Raw genomic sequence first — 24,937 nt, 5'->3', positions numbered from 1 at the left:
CATATTTTCTGTTATATTTTAATAGATTATTTTAAAAATCTTTACTAGGAACTGTAGTTCTATTCATCTCTTTTCCTTTTATCTGTTAGAAATGCATTGGAGCAGCAAAGGGACATCAGAAAAATCAAGACCAGCAGAGGTCCCACTGTGTGTTTAGTTGAGTTGGCAGAAGGAGGTATAGAAAAGCAGTTTTGCAGGTGTTCTCACAAAAAAATGTAGTACAGTGATAACACATTTCTTCAGGGTTTCATCCAAAAGCCTTAGCATTCCTGGTCATTAAAATGAATAACACATTGTTTTGTTATTTATTTTAAGAAACAACATTTCCATTCTTAGACTGGAAACACAACTGTGAAATAAATTTTATAAAATAAGGCTTTGAAAGCAAAGGTTTTTATAATTGATACTGTCACTTCTATCCACAATATTCTCATTTAAATTGGGTATGTATTCTCATTTTACAGTAATAAAATTGAGAGATACTAAGTGACTTTGCTGAATTAATGCCACAAGTAAGTGGCAGAACTAGGATTCAACTCACATCTGTCCGACTTCCATACTTTTTAAAATACTGTCATTTTTTACCATTTTCCATCTTCCTTACAATACTTGAGTCTTAAGTGGGATTTTAAGTTAGTTTGCTGAGAGCACTGGGATCAGAATTTTGGATATTGGAATAAACTGGATATTAAACTGTGGAGGTAACGAAGGGTAATTGTTACGTGATGGAAAAAATAAGCTGTGAAAAATCTTTAACTTTCCATTTTCTTTTTATCTTTGGTTATCTGCAGATAAGTACCTTACTCTAGACCATATAGGATGCTTCTTTATAATGGATTAATCATGGTGATTGTATTTTTTTTTAGCTAATTTAGTAAAATTTTCATACACTTATAGTGTACTTTCTCTAGAGAAAAGAAAGAAAAAAAAGACCCATTTTCCTCTAATTATAATCTGGGGGTAATGAGGACAGAAATAGGACAGAGGTATACTAATAAAATTAGTAGTTCTTATTTAGCATTTTACTAACTCAAGAATTGGTGGCAATCCAGAAGGCCGCTTTTCTAATTTCTGTTACCTCCTCTTTTCCTCCCAAAACTTTAATCATGTCCTTTACTATCCTGACATTTTAGGGCTATTTACTTCTTTTTGGAAAGGGAGTACTGTGGGAAGCTATAAAGAACTTAGAAAGCATTGATGATGTGCAAGATCTAATTACTCTTACTTTACTTAGAACTGTCAGGGGAGAAATGGAAGTCCGTAGTTCTACTTGTGGCTTCTTAAATTGGTTAGTGAAAGTGTATATGGCGCCTCTGATTTTCATTTTAACATTCATTCCTGTGCATACTAGACGAAGTATTTTATCATTGGTAAAATTGTACATTTCATCTTCTGCAAATACCAAGGATGTTAATGATTTTTTAGGCCATAGGATGAGTTTGCCATGGTATGTTTATAATTACTTTTAATTTTGGTATAAAATTAATTTCAGAAAAATATGAAATACTTTGATCCCAAATATTAAAAGGTTATTAAATAAACCTAATTGTAATGTTTTTAAAATGCATAAAGTTTTAAAATCTTATTAAAAGATAAGATTAATTAGGAGTCATGTGAAATCTTTTAACATTTGGGTTTTAAGTTACAGATTTTTTTCAGTACTTAACATTCTGTATTAAAACTGTTTAGCATAGCAAAAGAGTAAAAATGGTATTTTCTGTTGGAAGTTGGGGGAGGAAGGACCTTAAAACAGTAATTCTTACATTCTCATCCGTTAACAAGTTTAAGAAGGTAGGTTTGAAATAAAAAAATTTATTGAAATCTTGTGAGGCTTTTTCCATAAGAGCAGATATATTGTGTCACTTAGGTAACAAAATATGAAGTCCTAACCAAAAAAATGAAAATGTAACTGATGTATTAAGGATTTATGTTTTTAACAATTGAGAAAAGGAGATTTGCCATATTAGGAATATAGACCTAGACTAGTAAAGTGTAGTGTAGATTGGAAAATATAAGTGGAGAGCTCGTTTGCAGATGGGTACTTTTGAACATGAATGTGAATTCCACTGGAGGGTTTTCTGAATCATTTGAAGGTCACCGTTGACTCAGAATGGATTGAGAAATTGAAATGATACTATAGATGTGAAAGGACTTAGAGAAATACAAAGTGGGAAATAAATAGATATAGATAAATTTAAAAGTCTTTTGAAAAGTAGGTAGTTGCCACTGAAGTAAACTAAGCAGTTTAGCTTAGTTTAAAACTAAGCAACTTAAATTGAAGAAGGCATTAGATGATTCTAGTGAGGCATTGATGCTTCAAGAATTTTCATGGAAAGGGAAATTAGATGCTTGGAGTTTTCACCATCTGGGTAGATGGTATATTATTTCAGTTAACCTAAACATCTAGAGTTGTGGTTAGTTCAATTGAGACTTTATACACTAAATGGCTTTTAGTGACCTTGAATTTTCTGTTTATATGGATAGAATCCATGTAACCTGGGTTGTAGTATAACAGCATTCATCTACAGATGAATAGATGGATCACTTTGGACTGAACATACATGAAATTGGCAAATGTAAAATAGGTGTCTGCTATTTTTGTCTAAACATTCCAGTAAAGTCAACAAGCCATTGTACTGTTCAAAGTGGTGTTATTTCATTAAAAACATTGAAGTGAAAAATTGTTAGTTTTTTGGTTTTAAATATTCTTAAAACTGGCTAATTAAATCCTAGAAAAGCACAGGCAATTATTTTTACTAGAGGAGATAATCAAGTTTATGAAAGAGGGTCTTCAAAATTTTTTATAGGTAATACTTTAAAATAGGCTTTTTTCTTGCTGATATGACTAACATTTATTTTCTGTTTATTTTTAAGACGAGCAAAAATCAAATTAAAGTAGATCTTGTAGATGAGAATTTTACAGAATTAAGAGGAGAAATAGCAGGACCTCCAGACACACCATATGAAGGCAAGTACTTTTTTCTGTATCAAAATATTTTGTGTATTAGAACTTGTCTGAAACATTAAATCAGAATAATCTTAAGCATCCTTAAACTACATGGAAGGTAACTTCATTTGGCTTAGGGTATTACAAGAATATTTAAATAATAAATTTAGGTATTTATATAGACTGATTTTTCTTATTGAATTTTAGCTAATTTTTTTCTTTCCCCAACATAGATTTAGTTAGGGCCAAATTACAGGTTCTATAGTTAGAATTTAACAGGGGAAAACATCTAGCATGTCAAGCCTCTAATTTACATGGACTATAGATGCTCAGTTATCCTTCATATGGTATCTATAACAAACTTTGCCTTAAATTTCTGACTGATAAAATATTTATTAAAAAAGCTTCCCTCCTGTTTGTCATTTAGCATTTCATTCATTTGTTCGTCTTCGTACAGGCTGTATTCCAAATATTTAATTTTCTTTATTCAGGAAAGCTTTGAGTGATCGTTTCAAGACACATAGAAAAGAAAGGAGGCAACTTTGCTGAACTTTGTGTTCACAGATTTAGTCTGTAGCTACTTTAGACAGTGGAATTGGGTGGTAAGATAGAAGGAAGCTTTATAGCTTTTTATTTCCTCATTAGGCAAACCTTCGGTAATGAATATTATTATAAATTTGGGTTATACAGCATAACCAAGGTTCTTGCATATAATAGGCACTCAAATGTATGGTTAATAGAAATCATATAACAGAATTTGTAGTAGTAGCATGTATTGACTTATTTTTAGAGCTTTACATGTATTTTCTCATTTAATCCTTGCAACAAACCTTATGAGGTAAGTAGTTATCATTGTTTCATAGATGAAGAAATTTAAGCTCAGAGAAGTAACTTAACTTGTTTAAGGTCACACATCTAAATGGCACATCTGGGATTTGAGTCCTAATAGCCTATGACTTCAAACCCTATGTTGCTAATTACTTTCTGCTTTCGAATGAATGAAGATTGACTGAATATTGGAAGTGGTGGTTATGTCTATTTTGATTGGGGCAGTCTGTAATGAATAGTTAACCAGAAGTTATCAGAAAACCAAAAGTTATCAGAAAAATTCAATATTCTAGAATATCTTTCAATTTTCATTTAAATTTTTAAAGACCCTAGGATGTCTTTAGCATATTCTACCAAATCTTAAATGATAAAATTTTATTTTCTGTTTTATAGTTCATAATTGCCATTTCTTGACCTCATTTAGTTTTAGATCGTTTATTGAGTGCCTCCTATGTGCCAGGCCTTGTCTGGATGCTTTCATGGATGTTATTCATTTAGTCCTTTTGGCAGTCATTAGGTGGAAAAGAGATCTTTCGTTGTCTTATAAAAATCAAGTTCATCTTAATAGTAGATGTTGTATGTAATGATGCACTAGCTTCTTCTTAAAGGCAGGCATTGTAAATATTGTTGAATTTTTTAGGTTGTTTAGGATAAAAGACAGTACAGCAGTAGCATTATCATTCTAGAACTCTTCCAGCAAACTGGTATTTATAAACAAGGCACTTCCTGAACCAAATTAGATAGGTAGAATGTTCATTATTCTCTTAGCAACCCTTAATAAAAGTAGATGAATTTTTAGAAATTGGATATAATACTCATTTGTAGTAATAATAAGTTATATGTATATATGTGTGTGTATATATATGTATGTACATATATACACACATACACAAAACATATTCTTTATTAATTGGAAACAAGTTTGGTCATATTTTAAGTGTTTATTTCTGCTGCTGCCACTAAGTGAGACATTAATGTTGATAAGACTGGTTGGTTTGTATTTTAGTTTGTTTTTTGATAGACTAGTTTTAATATGCTTTTTGTATAAATTATATTCTTTTTATCATAAAACTATTGAAGAAAAGCACTGAATATGCAAGGGCATAAACTTAGATACTATTTTTGAGACATGAACATGAGGAGTATTTTGATAATATTTATTGCAGGGTTGATAGTTTTTGATAGTTTTTGTTTTGTCTTTTAAACCTCAATAGCTAAGGCAAATGTTTCCATGTAGAATGTTAAAACGTTTATAATCATCATTAACTAATGAGGCAACTATGTTGTGTTAGAAAGTAATCAGATTGAAAAGTAGAATACCCATGGAAAAATTACTGTATTGCACATGTTATTTAACTCTCTTTTCATCTTTTGCCTTAAGAGCTGAGTGGCAAAGGAGCAATTTAGTTCTTGAGCCTTTTTTCCTAAGAGGAGTTGTGAATTTATGGAATAGTTGTTGATATTTTAAAAACCTTACCCCTTCCCTGTCTTCCTTTTAGATTAAGTTAAATTTAAAGATTATAAAGTTTTAATACCTAAAGCTGTTCTTAAAGAAGAAATGATTTATAGCGAAAACTTTTAATATGAATAATGTAGTTATAAAGTTGTCTTAGTTCTGTCACTCTGATATATTTATATCCAATAATATTATGATTAGTGTTAGTGGTTATATGTTGAAAGTTGTCAGAAAATAAGGCAAGACAGAGCATATAAATGGCATGTAGAGTAAAAATAGGATTGGGAGACTCTAGTCCACTATTTACATAGTATATCTGGGCTCTCATGCCCCTAAGAGAGAGTTTTGGACATTCAAGAAGGAACAACTTTATATGAAAGGTTATAGAGACCATAATCTAGAATTTATCAGAAAAAGTAAGATTCTTAGGAAAAAGAGCCTACACATTAATCAGGACAAATTTATTATACTTCTATTTGAAGCTATCATTTGTAACTGTAAATATAAATATAAACAGGTGTATCTATATACACAAAACTTTCTCAGGTACTCTTCTCTTACCTATCTTGTTTGTTTCTTTTGTTTTGACTACTTTCCTTTATGTTTATTTCACTGTTGCCATATGCTTTGTGATTTCAGGCACATGCATCAGTTCAACTCATGCATCAGTCATTATGGGATTCCATTAAAAAGAATTAGCAAGAAAAGGGCTTGAAGAAAGTGGTTACGAAGTGAATTGCTCTTTTGTTTTTCTCCCAGATCCACATTCATCTATTCTTAACAATGGAGGAAGTGGATTTGAGAAAATCCAAGATATATTGAGAATGGAATGTATGAAATTTTGAAGTTAATAATGCTAGTGCATAGTTTTTGTTTTATTTTACTTTCATTATAGAAAGTTTAAGATACATACAGAAGACAAATGGTATAATGAATCCTTGATATACTCCTAATCCAGCTTTAATAACTATCAACTCAGGGCCAGTCTTTGGTCTTATCCATCCCTTGATTATTTTGATGCAAATCCTACGCATAGTTTCATATGTAAATACTTCGGTAGCACAGTTTTACTATGTTTTAGAATAACGAGTATTCTACATTAATGGGTCATAAAATCTTAGAATTAGAAGGTTCCTTAAAGTTAGGATTCAAATTCACCCTCTCATCTAGTGGAAGACTTCCCCTCCAGGGTTTTTTGAGAGACCATTATCTTCCCCTTGAATTACCCCAGTTAATGGGAAGCTAGATAAACTTTTTTAAAATATGTATTGGGCTGCTAGTTGCTCAAGATAACTTCAAAACAGAAAGTTGCCTTCTGTTTATATATTACTGGTTAGAACTACCTCTTTTGTTGTGTTTAAATACCTATTTAGAGGAAGATAATAGCTTTTTGTCTTTATGCCTACCTGTTACTGTCGAATTTTATTTTTTAAATTTTAACAAGAAGTGTTGGCCTTTAATTTAGGGCACAAGTTAAAAGTTTGGGGCATTTCTACATGTGAGAGAACCAGTTAGAAGTAGATTTTTTCAGTTTATGACATAACCTTATGTCCTTTTTCTCTGTACCATCTCTGCCTTTATACCTCCTTACTGTTTTGGTTTTTTTTTTTTTTTAATTCCTTCCATATTGTTTGTTATTTAGCAACTCTTCTCAATGTGGACTAGAAGAAACAAAAGGAGACGGGACCTGTATTACCTAATTGTTCCAATGAAGCATTGGATTGTCTGTGGATTTAATGTATTCATCTATCTCCAGTCCTATTATTCACTGATAAGCTAATATAGTTATATACAATGGCTATTTTATATGCTTTAAATAACCTTTAAAAACTAGTGTTTTTTTATTATTTCCTTTTTGGGTTTCAGTGTTAAAATGAATTTGTTGTAATTGAATATAAAGTAGTACGTGTTTTGAAATGTTGTATCACTGTATTTGGCTTCATGAATTTGACATGAGCAGCATTCTTAACTTTCTGTTTCCCCGTTTTTTAGGAGGAAGATATCAGCTAGAAATAAAAATACCAGAAACATATCCATTTAATCCCCCTAAGGTATTGTAAGCCTATTTTTTGTGCATGAACTTCTAAAATTTTTTTTTTTACCCATTTAATTTATATTTTGGTGCTTACTAAGATTACAGCTTTTTGAGTTGTATGTGTAAATTTAGTGTGGACAAGATTTCAGGTAATGGCAGATGGTTTGCTTCTGGAATTAGAATGGAAAGCAAGCTTACTCAGAGGCAGCTAGTAATGGCTCTAGATAGGAATAGGAGTTTCATCTGACAATGGCTTAAATTCTAGGTCTGGAAAAATTGGCAGTGTTCCCAAATTTAGCGAACCCTTATACAAATTCTTACTTGCCTTGAAGAAGTATTTTTTTAGGGAAGAATATATTCTGAATTCATTCAGTAGTTATTTGAGTACTGTGTGCCAGTATAGCAATAAATAAGACATACTGTCCTTCCTTTCATGGAGCTCACATTCTAGCAGGAAAATAAAATTACGAACAAACAATTGTAAGTGGTGAATGTTAAAAGACGAAACAGAATGCCCTGGGTCATGTATAACAAGGGGAACTGAATTAAAACTTATTTTTTCACTAAACAGCTTCCTTTATTTTATTTAAAATTTTGTTTTAATGTTTATTTTTGAGAGAGAGAGAGAGACAGAGCGACAGAGAGACAGAGCGTGAGTAAGGGAGGGGCAGAGAGAGAGGGAGACACAGAATTTGTAGCAGGCTCCAGGCTCTAAGCTGTCAGCACAGAGCCCGACGTGGGGCTTGAACTCACAGACTCTGAGATCATTACCTGAGCTGAAGTCAGACGCTTAACCAGCTGAGCCACCCAGGTGCTCCTGAACAGCTTCCTTTTAATCTTTTGCTGTAATCACTTTAGTTAGGCATTCAACTTTATTACTTTTCCTGTTTTGCCTATTAAATCACCTTTCTATCTTTGCCACTCCTGTTCATTCTTTGCACTGCTGTAAATCTTCTTAAAGTGCAGTTTTGATGTTTCTTTTCTTTCTTTGTTACCAAAGTCTAAACTCCTTAGCTGGGCATTTAAAACCTTTTACAGCTGGACCCCAATCATCATGTTCTGGAATTTATTCAACCTATTGGTTGTTCCCATTTAAGAAAAGACATGGTAATGGAAGTTCCAGGATGCGTTGGGGTCACCTGCCAAGTTTGGAGCGTTTATTATTCTGTTGCTTATGTACATCTATTTTCTGATAACACCAGTTTGATTTTTTTTAATTGTCATAAAATACACATAAAATTTACCATTTTAACCATTTTTTTTATGTCTTTTTTTTTTTTTTTTTTTTTTTTTTAACCTTTGAGAGAGTGCAAGTGGGGGAGAGGCAAAGAGGGGACAGAGGATCCAAAGTAGGCTCTGCATTGTCAGGCTTACAGCAGCGAGCCCATTGTGGGGCTCGAACTCATGAACTATGAGATCATGAGCTAAGCCAAAGTGGGAAAGTCAACTGGGCACCCCCCATTTTAACCATTTCTAAGTGTAATTCAGTGGCATTAAATATAGTCACATTGTTGTGCAGTCATCACTACCATCCATTTCCAGAACTTTCTCATCTTAATCTGTTAAACAGTAACTCCCTATTACTTACCCCATGCCCACAGCTCCATAGGCAATGTTCTACTTTTTCTGTATGAATTTGACTATGTGAGGTACCTCAGTTAAGTGGAATCACACAATATTTGTCCTTTTGTATCTAATTTCACTTCATATAATGTCTTCAAGGTTCATCCATATTACATACAGCATGTATCAGAATTTCATTCCTTTTTAAGGTTAAATAGTATTCCATTCATATATGCTACGTTAAAAAAATTTTTTTTTAACATTCATTTATTTTTGAGAGAGAGAGAGAGAGACCGTGCAAGCAGGAGAGGGGCAGAGAGGGAGGGAGACACAGAATCCAAAGCAATCTCCAAGCTCTGAGCTATTGGCTGAGAGCTCATGACCTGAGCTGATGTTGGATGCTTAACCGTCTGAACCACCCAGGTGCCCCTATATATGCCACTTCTTTAACCATCAAGGAAGGAACATTTTGGTTGTTTCTACCATTTAAGCCTGGTTGATTCTTTTTTCTTGCTTTTTTTTTTTTTCTAGTATAAAAGTAGTTTGCGCTTTTTGTAGAAATTTGAGAAAATTACATATTGAATTATTTTAAAAAACATTTTTCAATATTAGCACTTAGAGATGGCCACGATTATTAAGTTTTTACCTTATATCTGTGACTTAATTTTCATCCTCATCCTGGTTGCCCTCCACTGGTTTCGATCTAGGTTGCAGTGTAATCATTGGAATGAATAGTCACTTGAGGATACTTTAAATTGTTGAATACCATAAATTTAACAGAAGATTTTATTTTTTACTTTTTTTTTAAAGTTTATTTATTTTGAGAGAGAGACAGGGTGAGTGGGAGAGGGGCAGAGACAGAGGGGGAGAGAGAGAGAGACAGAGAGAGAGAGACAGAGAGAGAGAGAGAGTGTCCTAAGCAGGCTCCACGCTGCCAGTGCAGAGCCTGATGTGGGTCTCAGACTCCCAAAACCATGAGATCGTGACCTGCTGCCACTTAACTGACTGAGCCACCCATGTGCCCATAAACAGATGTTAAACGTTTAGTGATAAGGTTGCCCTCATAGCCTACAAAAAATTTTTAATGGAAACAAGGAGGAAGAAAGAAAGAAAAGACCTCAAAAGAGACTGCCCTCAACCACTATATTTTTTACCATTAAATAATGGCAGTAGCAGCTGTCACTTGGTTTGTGCCAAAAATTTTATATGCCTTTCCTGCGACAGTGTTTATAATAGTCCTAATAAATGAGGGAACTGAGGCCTAGAGGTTAAATAGAACACAAATCCCATAAGGCCCAGTGTGCTCCACTTTTTTTTATCTTAATGAGGAAGGAGTGAGTCATAATCTCTAAAGCAGTAAATATGACTCCACCAAGAACAAGAGCAATTCACTGAAGTTCAGATGTACTTCAGCCATTTAACTGGCTTTATGATTTATTTTAAGAAATCTCTGTGCCCAACGTGGGGATCAAACCACAATCCTGAGATCTAGAGTGGTGTGTTCCAAGTGAGCCAGCCAGTCATCCTTGGCTTAATGATTTTAGGCAAACTGTCTTAACTGCTGTGTGCCCCAGTTTCATCATCTGTAAATCCTCCCTTGGGATTATAAAGATTAAAGGAATTAATCCATGTGAAAATTATTTCAATAATTCTATCAAACATTTTTTCACATATTTGATACATCTGACATCAAGATACACCTTTCAGTGGATGTGATGTCATAATTTAATTGGCAGAGTTTTTTTCTTAGGGTACATAATCTAATGGTGTATTAAATAATTCATGGTACCTGAGATTTAATGAAATAGTAGTACTTAACAACTATGCCTACACAAAGTAAGCATTATGTAAATATTAGCATTAACCAGCGACTGCCACTCTAAAAGGCCCTTCTTGAAGCAGTCTGTTGGCTTCCCTCTGTGACATCATTTGAAAATTCAGCATTTACACTTAAATTTCCTGTATAAATTGAAATTCTCATTCATTGCTGGAGGGAGTGTAAAATGTTGGAGTTGCTTTGGTACATAGTTTAGTCAAAATGGTTAATACAGGGTTAGCTTATTCTACTTCTAGGTATCTACCCAATAGAAGTGAAAACATCTGTCCACATAACTTGTACATAAATGTTCATACCAGCACTATTCATAATGACCCAAAAGTGGAAATGACATAGATGTCCATCAACTGAATGGATACACAAAATGTGGTAGGTTCATGCCATGGGATATTATTTGTGTTATAAAAATAAATGAAGTACTGATAATGTGGTACAAGATAGATGCACTTTGTAAACATCATGCTACATGAAAGAAGCCAGACACAAAAGGCCACACATTGTATGATTTCATTTATATGAAACATTGGAAGAAGCAAATCCATAGAGACAAAAAACAGGTGGTTGCTTAAGACTGAGAATATGTGAAGGAATAGGGAGTGACTGCTGATGGTTACATAGTTTCTATGTGAATATGCTAAAAACCATGGAGTTGTGCACTTGAAATGGATAAATTGTGATCTCAGTGGAAGTGTTTATTGCCCTCTATAGTCTTATATAGCTCCAAAGTGATTGCGTAGCCCTGGCTCTGTTTCAGGCACTTGATATTTTATTTAATCATTGAAATCACTGTTTTATAAGTCCTTTTCTTATTAGCACAATGGAAAAAAGAGACTCATAATCTAAGAACAGAGTTCATGTTGCTCTTCAGACCACAACTGTCCTAATTCCAGCCATTGCATATTGGGGTACCTTCAAGATTTAGAAAAGTCTTCCTTCAATCATTCAAATGTGTCTCCCTCTGGCTTCAACTAGTCAATCGTAGTTATAATTTAGTATTATTTTAAATATGGTACTCATTTATGGCATTAAGCTTTCGCAGTAAATGTTAATGAACATATAAATGTGTTCTAGATATGTACCATATTGATTTGAATTTTTACTGATGGGTAAATATAACAAAGAATGGAGTTATATTTGTAAATTTCTGGCTGGATTATGTTCACATATGTTTAATATTGTGGGCTCATGCTTAATTTTAAGCCTCATGAGATAAAAGTATCAAAGGTAGTAGCTGGCTAAATTCTCTTACTGTGCAGGTAAAATTGCCCAAGATTGAAACTTAGATTGAGGAGCGCCTGGTTGGCTCAGTCAGTTAAGCGGCCGACTTTGGCTCAGGTCATGATCTCGCGGTCCGTGAGTTGGAGCCCCGCGTCGGGCTCTGTGCTGACAGCTCAGAGCCTGGAGCCTGTTTCGGATTCTGTGTCTCCCTCTCTCTGACCCTCCCCCGTTCATGCTCTGTCTCTCTGTCTCAAAAATAAATAAACGTTAAAAAAAAAAAAAATTAAAAATAAATAAATAAAAGAAACTTAGATTGATAGCTTAATAGTGGTCACAGAGTATTTCTTATTTTTATTCTGCAATAAATTACTAACCTGAAGAGCAGAAAGTTTGCTTCTAGACGGAGGTATATCTTTGAGTCAGCTGAATATAGTGTAAGAAGAATTTTATTCAATGCATACAATCAGTGTTATTTCTGGAGTGAACTATAATGAAAAAACTCATTAAATTAAGAAAACTCTAGCTCAATGATTTGTCCAATTATGTATTGGAGATTAGGTTGTGAATTTTCCTCTTTCGCCTTGGCATTATAAACATAGTTTTTATATGTGAAATTAAGTATAATTACCATTGCTAATAACCTTTTTAAAAAAATTTTTTTTAATGTTTATTTTTGAGAGAGAGACCATGAGCAGGGAAGGGACAGAGAGAGACACAGAATCTGAAGCAGGTTCCAGACTCTGAGCTCTCAGCACAGAGCCCAACATGGGGCTTGAACTCACAAGCCATGAGATCATGACCTGAGCCAAAGTTGAATGCTTAACTGACTGAGCCACCCAGGCTCCTCTCATTGCTAATAATTTTTAATGGGTCTGCCCATCTGCACAGGCATATTTAAAATAAAATAGTATTTTCTTTTGTACAATAAGTTAGTTAAAGTTCGTTTAATATTGTTTTGTGATCAGGGTCAAATATGACTAAAGTAGGTCATGGTAAGTGTCATTGTATTGTTACTTTTATACTTCACCCCCTCCAAGTTTTTTTGACATTTTTGTTGATATATAACAGAGATGTTAGCACTATGGGAGAAAGTGACGAATATAGTAGATCTGAATTGTGTGTATAGAATAATAGGACAAAATTCTGGGACACCTGTGGATACCATTGGTGATAGTAAGGCTTGAGAAAGATAAAGACATGAAAAATCTGAGAAAGGAGGTAGTTGATAAAGAATAACAAAGAGAGGAATAGGGGAGAAAGAGTGGTAAACCACAGAAAAAACTACTAGAACATTTATTTACATCTATACTAGTGGATAATCAGTGTCCTCTTGAAAAATTTTTTATTAGATCATTTTTAAATTCAGAAGTATTTATTCTAACTGTAGATTATAGTACAAGTAAGAGTTTAATAATTTCCTTGATCTTGCATATATGCATGTTTGTCTTCATATGTCTATAGAGATCATGGTTTGAAGATGACTCTTTAAAAAGCAAGATACCTTAGATCACTTGCCTACACCATAAACATTCTGACAACTTCAGCAGTAATTTAAAATTAATTTTCCAATCTTGTTGAAAAGATTGAACCAACTTTTGTTTTAAAGTCACAAAATGCTATAATGTCCTTGAGTTACGGAAATTATGGCATCTGGTTATTTTATATCTTTAAAACATATCTGATTCATTACTTAAGGCTCTTTAATGACTTCTCATTCCCTTCATGTAAGCCCACTTTCTGAAACCAACCTTAGCCTATCTCTCATGTCATCTTAAAAAAATATATATATTCAGTTTCAGAAGGCTGGCTTACATGAAGGGAATGAGAAGTCATTAAAGAGCCTTAAGTAGAGTAGTGAATCAGATATGTTTTAAAGGTTACTCTTGGGTTTCAGTGTGGAGAATGGATTTGAGGAAGCAAAACTGAAGGTAGTAAAGTCATTAGACTGTTTAGTAACCAAAGTGTAGAATGATGGTCTTGTTTAATGAGATTGTGATTCTGTGGATGTCATCTTTGAAAGCAATAAAATTTTAAGAACAAAAAAAGGATCAGGGCATGGAAAGAGCCCCTCAGTTTTAGGTATTTTGTTGAAGTGCTTTTCCAGCATATAAGTTAGTGAGTAATTAAGTGAGGAAGTAGTAACAGGTAGTATAGACAAATTGAACCACAAGGAGAAAAGTGGAAGCTATCTGTTTAGCTTCTTTCCATAAATAGCTTAGATTTGAAGCATATATTGATGAGTCAATTTTTGGGAAGTACTATAAGCTTGGCTTTTATAGTAATTAATCTATTAGGTGTAAAGGAGTTTTGACTCAGATGACTATTGTAACATGTTAGATATAATAACAATAATAGGTTCCCTCCCCTCCCCCCAATAATAATTGGTCCCCCCCCCCGAAAAAACCTCATAAGTAAGAGACGATGAACTACATTTCATTTCATGGTGATCTGTTAGAGATAGCATTTTCACTTTGTTGGTTTCTTACTCATCAGTGCTGAGACAAATAGGCAATTGGAGACTCAGAATCTGAAATGAGATTGTATAAGTGTGTGTGTTGTTCTATTGCTGGCTAGTTGTTTGATTTTGGATAAATTTTCTTTCTTTTTTTTTTTTTTTCATTTTATTTTTAAAAATTTTTAATGTTTATTTTTGAGAGAGAGAGTGCGAGTGGGGGAGGCTCAGAGAGAGAGGGAGACACAGAATCTGAAGTGGGCTCCAGGCTCTGAGCTGTCAGCACAGAGCCCAGCATAGGGCTTGAACTCACGAATGGTAAGATCAGACCTGAGACAAAGTCAGATGCTCAACAGACTGAGCCATCCAGGCATCCCCTGGATAAATCTGTTAAACACTAAGCCTTAGTGTCTCCTCAGTGCCCGTATCTTCCAAATGTTTATTGAATTATTTTTTTAAAAAGAAATTGAGGGAAAAAAATGTTGCAAAATATTAGAAGCCATCTTACAGCTACTTACTACTTAAATGCTTCCAAGCACTGATTTTACTTACTTTGTCCTTCACACCTCTTCTGCATCCTACTTGACACTAAATAAATTGCCATTTACTATCTGTATTAATTTTGATTTTATATTACTTCATCTACCTAAGTGGGTTTTAGTCTATGTTGTAGTTATTATAGCATGGAATATTATGCTAGGTAAATTATAAACACCTAATAATTGTTGGGTTTCTTTAGAGGCAGAACATTTATTAAAAGGTTTAAAAATAATGTATGTCAGTGACAACATTCAGCTTACTGAATGCTTTGTCTTCCACACCCCTCCCTTCAGGTAGGCAAAATGATGGTAATGTAAGTATGGACATTTTTTTTTAATATGAAGATTTCATTTTCCTGTAGTTCTATTTGAACTATATGTGTTTTATTTCTGTTACTTAAAAACTCAAGTGTGCTTTATATTCTAGGTCCGGTTTATCACTAAAATATGGCATCCTAATATTAGTTCCGTCACAGGGGCTATTTGTTTGGATATCCTGAAAGATCAATGGTAAGAGATTTTGAATTCACCTTCTCCCCTCTCTCATATGAATTCCAAACTATATTTAGAGTGTTACCTGTGTAATTGCCTCAGGACATAAGCATATATTATACTTTCTCCTATTTGGGCTGTAATTTTGAAACTTTATAAAGTCTCTTAAGTGCATAATCAAAAATGTGGTAGATTTGAGATCACAATCATTATTTAAATAGTGATTTATTAGGTAACGTTAGATACTAGCTCTTACATCTTGAAAAGCTTTGATTTCATTTATTTTGGTAAATTTAGTTCTTGCTATCTCTGAAAGATGTTTGTGAAAGACTAACATAAATAAATATTGAAGTAATCAGCTCTGACTTGGATGTAATATAGGCAACAAAAATATTGAAAGTTGTGTTAATTGGACAGAGTTAAGGTTCTCAGATTTGAAGAAAGGAGTGCCTTTATAGGTGATATCTTCATTTGTATGGCACTTTATACTGCTTTCACATGCTTTGTCTGATCTGATTTTAGCACAGTGTTCTTACCCTTTAAATTCAAACCTAGCTCTGCCATTTACTGAACTGTGGTCCTGAGCAAATTACCTAGCTTTTGTGCCTTAGTTTCCTCATCTCACAAATAGGGTTAACACCTGCTTCATAAGGCTGTTAAAAGTATTACATGAATTGGTTTATGTAATTTTCTTAGAGTAGATCCTGGCATAGTCTAACAACATGGATGGAAAAAACTAAAACAAGTATAAAAAGACATTGGAGTGGGAGAAAACTAATAAGTTATGTGTTTGATTTGTTAAGAAATGGAAAGAATAGAACCTGAACAGGATGAAACAGGAATGACAACATTTAGTGTTTGGATGATTTGGTTTATTTAGTAACTGGATAAACAGACAAGAGTTGTTGGTTTGGTTTTGTTTTTCTACTCTTTTTTTTTTTTTTTTTCAATATTTATTTTTGAGAGAGAGAGACGAACAGACAGACACACCATGAGTGGGGGAGGGGTAAAGAGACAGGGAAACACAGAATTCGAAGCAGGCTCCAGGCTCTGTGCTGTCAGCACAGAGACTGATGTGGGGCTTGAACCCATGAATGGTTAGATCATGACCTGAGCCGAAGTCAGATGCTTAACCGACTGAGCCACCCAGGTGCCCCTTGTTTTTCTATTCTAATAGCACATCTGGGTAAAGCCGCCTCCCTCAGATCATCTCTTGGGATCTAGTTTCTTGATATATATTCCATACTGTTAAACATTGAGTAGTGCGGAATAGACCTAATCTGTCCTTCTTTTAATTTGTAGCTTTTTGCAATTTATAGGACTCAGTATTTTTATCCATAAAGTTATCTGAAAGGCCCCTTATAATAGCTCAATCATTCAGTGGTACTAAGGAATATTTGCAGACATTGTACTTTTTATTCACTTGGTTTCTGGGATATTAGGTCTTCTATTTTCCCCTTTCCTATGTCCACTCCCAGACTCCTTGACTCCTTAACTAGTTTCTCCCTTTTCTCCTGGAGCTTTGCACATGACAGTACTTGAAAGCTAAGTCTTTACCTATGCTCCTCTTCATCTATACTCACTTTCTTGGTATGCTCATCTGATTTTATAACTTCACTTTTTAAATACCAGCAACTCATAAATTTATCTTTCTTGAACTCCAGGCTCATATCCTGCTACCTGCTTAACATCTTTACTTGACTATGTATATAGTAGACATCTCAAACGTAAACATGTTGAAAACTGAACTGATAATCCCCTAACCCAAAACCTGCTTCACCCCATCTAAGTTATTAACAGCTACATCCTTGCATTTGCTCTGGCCAAAACCTCCTCATGATCCTTGGTTCTTGTTTCTCTGGTACCCTGTATACCCTGTTTGCAAATTTTGTTGGTGAAACCACCAAAGTCTTATAAGCAGTTGCACTGCTACTAACTACCTGGCCCACATCACATTACCTCTTTCCTGGATGATTACAGTAGCCTGCCCCCCTGTTTGTAACTTTGCCCTACTCAGCAATTCTCAGCAGCTAGAATGATACACTCTCCTCCCTGTTCCCCCCGCCCCCCTTTTTAAAAACAAATAAAGCTCTAGACTGAAATTTTCCACCGACTTCCCTTTTTGCTCAGAGTTAAGCCAGCAGTACTACCACATCTGATTATCTCCCTATAGATAGTTGAAAGAAGATGGTGAATGTGTAGAGAGAGAACTTGAACTTTTGTACTGAAACACTTTGTGTCAACTATTCTCATTTCCTTAGGCAGGTGTGAAGTAGCTAAATTTAGTCTCATTTCATATCTATATAATTGAAATGTTAAAAAATAATATCAGATAAAATAGGTGAGATTGGATATACATGGATAATACTACCTACCCCCCCCCCCCCCACCATTTATTGAGGGTAATGGCAGTCAGTGGATATTCATGTTTAGGCTTCAGAGCTGGAATTTGGTAAAGAAAACTACAAGACAGTAATCTTCAGAAAAATAAATTGAGTAAACATTGAGTAATTTGGGATAGGTGTGCTAGAAGACAGTTTGTTAGTCTTGGTCTTTTATTAGTATATATGGATGGCGATTTACCTTTAATATTTAACAACTTAATGTTAGTATGGTTTATTTCTTAATTATACAGTGTGTTGTATGAAGAAACTATTCTCTGGTGTTTTTCCACTGACACCTATTCTGAATATAGGGGATAGAAGAAAATAACTACACATAAAAATTCCACTCAGTGAAACTGCCCTTCCAAAAGCCATAAACAGGCATTAAGAGAATATTTAGATGACTGATAAGCAATACTCAGTGTCATTAGTCATCAGGGAAATGCAGATTAAAATTACAATTAGGTACTACTACACACTTATAAATAGTTCTCTTGCATTGATGGTAGGCATATGGTTCAACCACTCAACCAGCAGTATCTACCAAAGCTAAACATACACCTTTGATATGGCATAGCAAATCCACACCTAGGTCTATATCCAAGAGAAATAAGTGCATGTCCACCAAAAGACTTGTACAAGAATATTTATAGCACATTTAATCACACCATAACAACTATATATATATATATATATATATATATATATATATACACACACACACACACACAAATAACATGGATTATTCTCACAGGCATGTTGAGTGACAAAAGCCATACGTAAAAGAGCATGTACTGTATAGCTTTTTATAAAATTTAAGATAAGCCAAAACTATGATAGAAATTAGGACAGTGGTGGGGGTAGATGAGGGTTGTGAAAGGGAGTTGCATGAGAAGGCTTTTTGGAGTGCTGGAAGTACTCTATATTTTGATCTAGGTGATGATTACATGGGTGTTGTATACATATATAAAAATTCATCTAGCTGTATAACTCTGCTTATTATACTTTAATAAAAAATTAAAACAAAAAAGTTGCCATTTTTAAGTAGTTGTCAGTGTTTTAAATAAACATCAATTATGTTGATGGTCTTCTGGAAGACTCTTAATAGAAAATAACAGTCAACAATAGAGACAGTTCACATGGCTATTGTACATATTGAAGGCCTTACTCTGTATGCATGAATATATATTTTTTAATTTTATTTAATTTTTTAAATTTATATCCAAATCAGTTAGCATACATATAGTGCAACAATGACTTCAGGAGTAGATTCTTTAATACCCCTTAACCCATTCCCCCTCCCACACCCCCTCCAGTAACCCTCTGTTTGTTCTCCATAATTAAGAGTCTCATGTTTTGTCCCCCTCCCTGTTTTTATATTATTTTTGTTTCCCTTCCCTTATGTTCATGTGTTTTGTCTCTTAAAGTCCTCATATAGTGAAGTCATATGATATTTGTCTTTCTCTAATTTCACTTAGCATAATACCCTCCAGTTCCATCCACCTAGTTACAGATGGCAAGATTCCATTCTTTTTGATTGCTGAGCAATAATCCATTATATGTGTGTATATGTGTGTGTGTGTATAACCACATATAACATGTGTGTGTGTGTGTGTGTGTGTATGTATGTATGTATATATATATGTATGTATGTATAACCACATCTTCTTTATCCATTCATCCATTGATGGACATTTGGACTCTTTCCATACTTTGGCTATTGTTGATAATGCTGCTATAAACATTGGGGTACATATGTCCCTGTATGCATGAATATTTAATTAGCCATCTTAACTGTGTTTCTGTGATCTGAGCAAAATTGATTTACTTAAGATAGATTTGTAAGGTATGTCAACCACTGATTATTAAAATTAGCTGACACAAGTTGAAATTTCATAATCCTGTTTACCTGTTAGGATTTGTTTTTTACATACTAAATCCTAAAAATCTCAATGCATTGTGTATTTAGTTAGTACTGTGTAAAACAATAAATGGAATGAAAGATTGTATGTTCAGTTGTATGCTTTTTTCACATTATGTTTAGATTTAAACATAGAGCAGTCAAAAAATTCATATATTTCTTTACACTATCAAAGATGTTATAATTTCTATAGTACTTAGAGCCAGAAGACTAGGTTTTGTTTTGATAGTAATTTTATTACAACTAAATTAAAACAATGTCATTCTTTACCATTAATTTTCTTGTCTAGCTTTTTAAAACTTTACATTTAGAGTGGTTTTTTTCCTCTATCATTTATTTTTTAAAATTTTTTAAATTTTTAAAATTTTAAGGCACCTGGGTGTCTTAGTCGGTTAAGCATCTGACTTCAGCTCAGGTCATAATCTCGCAGTCTGAGTTCAAGCCCCACATCAGGCTCTGTGATGACAGCTCAGGGCCTAGAGCCCGCTTCAGAATCTGTGTCTTCTCTCTCTTTCACTCTCTGCCTCTCCCCCGTCACACTCTGTTTCTCTCTCTCTCTCAAAAATAAATATTAAAATTTTTATTTTGTATTGAAGTATAGTTGGCATACAGTATTAGTTTCAAGTGTCATTTAGGTTTCTTTTTAGCTAACTAATTTCTTTTTTTTTTTAATTAAAAAAATTTTTTTAAGTTTATTTATTTTGAGAGAGACAGACAAATTGGCAAGTGGGAGAGCGAGAGGGAGAGAGAGAATCCCAAGTAGGTACAGAGCCCAATGCAGGGCTCAAACCCACATAACTGTGAGATCATGACCTGAGCCAAAACCAAGAGTTGGTGCTCAACCGACTGAGCCACCCAGGCGCCCCTAGCTAATTAATTCTTAATGATTTATAAATACCTCCCCCAACATTTTATTATGAAAAATTTCAAGCATACAGAAAACATAATGTTTTCTCTTTAAGATTGTTATGAATGAAATCTAAGATATTTTTCTTCCATATTGAGAGCAAACTATCCCTTCTAACATGTTCACCTTTAGGTCCTTAGTTTCTGGTTTTTAAAGTGGTAATTTCAGAGGTCTATTATAGTAGTTTGTGTCTTCCCAATAAAGACAGTGGAAATAAAGGAAAAGTATTTTTTAAGTATTTATATTAAGGACTTATGACTCTCTAAGAGAAGAGCTTCTCACTTTAAAAAATGTTTTTGAGGCTCCTACATGGCTCAGTCTTGAGGATTCAACTCTTGATCTCAGCCCAGGTCATGATCTCACGGTTTGTGAGATTGAGCCCTGTATCGGATAACAGCACAGAGCCTGCTTGGGATCCTCTATCTCCCTCTCTGCCCCTCCTCCCACACATTCTCTATCGCTCTCGCTCTCTCTCAAAAACAATGTTTTTATACTGTAAAATGCATATGACATAAAATTTACCGTCTTGGTGTTTTTAATTGACCTATAACATGGTAATCTTAGCTGTTTAAAATAAGTATACAGATGAGTATTATTAAGTATATTCACATTGTTGTGCTACCATTCCCCAGTCCCCAGGTTTTTTTTTTTAATAAGACTTTATTTTTTTAGAGCAGTTCTAGGTTCACAGCAAAATTGAAAGAAAGATATAGAAATTTCCCCTCTTCTCCCTGCCCCCACACATGCATAGCCTCCCCCATTATCAACATCCTCCATCAGAATGTTACATTTGTTATGGTTGATGAACCTACATTGACCTATCCCAATCATAGTTTATATTATGGTTCACTCTTAGTGTTGTCCATTCCGTGCATTTGAAGAAGTGTATGACATGTATCCATCATTGTGGTATACTGAGTACTTTCACTGTCCTAAAAATCCTCTGTGCTTTGACTCTTCATCCTTCTACCATGCCCCATCCCCACCCATTCATGTTTTGAAACTGAAACTCTGCACCTCTACACTTATTTCCCATTCCTGTCTTGCTCTAGTCTATGGCAACCACCATTCTACTTCATGTCTCTGTGAATTTGGCTTTTCTAGGTGATGAATCATAGTATTTGTCTTTTTATTCCTGGCTTCACTTATTAATTTAATGTCATCAGGATTCATCATGTTGTAGCATGGGTCTGATTTGTCTTTTTAAGGCTGAATAATATTTCATTGTGTGTAGATAGATAGATAAATATCACATTTTCTTCATTCATGGGTTGATGGAAATAAGTTACTTCCACCTTCTGGCTATTGTGAGTAATACTTGTTATGAACATGGGTGTACTAGTATCTAAGTCTCTGCTTTCAGTTATTTTGGGTCTGTATCTAGAAGTGGATTTGTTAGATCATATGGTAATTCTGTGTTTAGGTGTTTTTTTTGTTTGTTTTGTTTTTTGAAGAACTGCTATAGTGTTTTTTGTAATTGTTGCTCCATTTTGCATTCCCACCAACTATGCCCAAGGATTCCAGTGACTCTACATCTTCACCAGCAATTGTTATTTTTCTGTTTTGTTTGAGAGTAGCCATCCTAATGGATGTGAAGTAGTGTCTCATTGTTTGGTTTCCTTAACAATTAGTGATGTTAAGCATCTTTTCATGTGCTTATAAGCTATTTTTATATCTTCTGTGGAGAAATGTTTGTTCAGGTCCTGATTTTTTGAGTTTTTGTTGTTAACAGCAATTCTTTATATATTCCAAACGTTAACCCTTTATCAGATATGATTTGCAAATATTTTCTCTCATTCTGTGGGTTGCCTTTCACTCTATTGATTTTATCCTTTGCACAGGTTTTTCTGTCTATACAGTTAACTTTGATGTAGTTACACCAGTTTCTCCAGTTTTCCTATTGTTGCCTGTGCTTTTGATATCCCATCCAAGAAATTCAACCCCAATTGTGAAGCTTTCCCCCTATGTTTTCTTCTAAGTGTTGTATGGTTTTAGCTCTTATACTTAGTTCTTTGATCCATTTTTTTTAATTTTTTTAAGTTTTTTTAAATATATTTTTGACAGAGCATGAGTGGGGGAGGGGCAGAGAGAGAGAGGGAGACACAGAATTCTTTGATACATTTTGAATTAATTTTCATATATGGTGTAAAGCAAGGGCCCAAATTCATTCTTTTGAAAGTTCATCAAGTTTTTTTTTTAACATTTATTTATTTTTGAGATAGAGAGAAAACTTGCAAGAGTGGGGGTGGGGGCAGAGAGAGAGGGAGACAGAGGATCTGAAGCAGGAAGCTCTGTGCTGACAGCAGAGAGCCCAACATGGGGCTCGAACTCAAGAACCAGGAGATCGTGACTTGAGCTGAAGTCGGATGCTTAACCAACCAAGCCACCCAGGCGCCCCAAGAGCTCATCAAGTTTTAAAGAAAAATGTTTATTGCCTTGAGATAAAAATATAAATCTATCTATGTAATGTTATTAAGGTTTTGCTAAGATTTGTGAGATTTTTAAGTTTATTTATTTATTTTGAGAGAGAGAGAGAGCGAGCTTGCAGGGTAGGGGCAGAGAGAGAGAATCCCAGGCAGGCTCTGCACTGTTAGTGTAGGGGCTGACATATGGGGCTCAGTCTCATGAACCATGAGATCATGACCTGAGCTGAGATCAAGACTTGGATGCTTAATTGACTTAGCCACTCAGTTGCCCAATGATTTGTGAGATTTAGACGGCTTTTATTTTACATGCTTTCATGTTTTATTACAAGTTAAAATTATAGTGAGTTTAATAATTGTTTTAGTATGAAATATTCCTTTGAGTGAAGATTTATCTTTAATATTCAGATAACTTTCCTTGAAAGAAATAATTATATTAATTAAAAATTATGTAACTTAAGATTTTGTTTAATGTCATGGATTTTTTCATTGGTGTGCTTAAATAAGTTCAATGGAATATTAGAGTAGCCAGCTTAACTTTATATATCCTATTTCTGTGATAATTTGTATTTTTGTCTCTTCTGGATGATTTTCAGGTGATGGAGGTGAGCTCTATGCTGATACATGTAGGCAGCTTTTGATGTTCACGTACCTTTAAACATTCTCTTCAAAATTACCCAAATAGAGGGGCACATGGGTGGCTTAGTCAGTTAAGTGTCCAACTTTGGCTCAGGTCATGATCTCACAGGTTCATGAATTCAAGCCTCACATTGGCCTCTTCTGTCAGCATGGAGCCCACTTTAGACCCTCTGTCTCTCCTTCTTTCTGCCTTTCCCCCACTTGTGCGTGCACACACTCAAAAATAAACATTAAAAAATTTAATTACCCAAATAGACAGTGAAAGTAGTGTATTTTTTTAATGTTCATTTACTTTGAGACAGAGTGTGTGAGCAGTGGAGGGGCAGAGAAAGGGGGAAAGAGAGAATCCCAAGCTGTCAGCACAAAACCTGACTTGGGGCTCAATCTCACCAACTGTCGGATGACCTGAGCCGAAATCAAGAGTTGGACACTTAACTGACTGAACCACCCAGGTGCCCCAAAAGTAGTGTACTTCTAATTAAGAAAGATTTCACCTTGTCACAGTGATAACGGCAGGACAAGAATGAACATTTAAGCGCTAAATACCGATCTTTATGCTTTGATTCCTGTCTTAAAAGAATATCCATTCTAAAGATGGTGTACCTGTTGGTTGAAAGTAACTTTTGTAAGCTCTTAGGAAATATAGAACCTTATTATTATTTTTTTTTATGTTTATCTATTTTTGAGAGAGAGCACGTGCAAGGGAGGGAGGGGCGGGCGGGGGGGGGGGGAACAGAAGCAGGCTGTGCACTCTCAGTACAGAGTCCAGTGCAGGGCTCAGACTCAAAAACCATGAGATCATGACCTGGACCAAAGTCAGATGCTTAACTGATGAGCCACCCAGGTGCCCTGGAAGTTTAGAACCTTGGTTTAGAAAAACAATCTCCATTTTTCCAGCCCTGTTTCAGAATTAGAAATTTCCATTACATAACCATATATAGTGTTTTAAAAAGCTTTTAAAATCCTGTTCTCTTTAATGCTAGTTTAGCATTTCAGCTAACTTTTGTGTCATAACCAGTCTCTTCCTTTTCCGATTAAACTTCTCAAAAAGGTAGATTGAGAAATAAAAATTTTTATTCTGGTAGCATTTTTGATGATTCATTTGTGATGCAATTTTTCTCTCATATATAAAATATGGAACTACAGTTTTGATATTGATTTTATTATATTGGTTTAGAGTAGCTCTTCTTAATTAGCTCAGGCTGTAATCCCCTAAAACAGTATTTCTCAAACATTAGGTTGCATCTGAATCACTTGGAGTGGGGTGCCTGAGTGGCTCAATCAGGTGAGCATCTG

At 34.4% G+C, this 24,937-nt stretch overlaps 1 protein-coding gene across 1 annotated transcript in view; it reads left to right on the top strand.

Annotated features, from left to right (window-relative positions):
* The window catches only part of UBE2K (ubiquitin conjugating enzyme E2 K), a 71,075-nt gene that overhangs the window by 37,690 nt on the left and 8,448 nt on the right, over positions 1-24,937 (top strand). Inside the window, exons 2-4 of the mRNA XM_027055615.2 lie at positions 2,875-2,968; positions 7,224-7,282; positions 15,303-15,385. Of these exons, the coding sequence (XP_026911416.1) occupies positions 2,875-2,968; positions 7,224-7,282; positions 15,303-15,385 (236 nt within the window). The remainder of the gene's footprint in view (positions 1-2,874; positions 2,969-7,223; positions 7,283-15,302; positions 15,386-24,937) is intronic.

The sequence above is a fragment of the Acinonyx jubatus genome, chromosome B1 (assembly GCF_027475565.1).
Source record: "Acinonyx jubatus isolate Ajub_Pintada_27869175 chromosome B1, VMU_Ajub_asm_v1.0, whole genome shotgun sequence".
In the NCBI taxonomy this organism is placed as follows: Eukaryota; Metazoa; Chordata; class Mammalia; order Carnivora; family Felidae; genus Acinonyx; species Acinonyx jubatus.
Note: the sequence above shows the minus strand (reverse complement) of the source record. Positions and strands in the feature narration are given on the sequence as shown.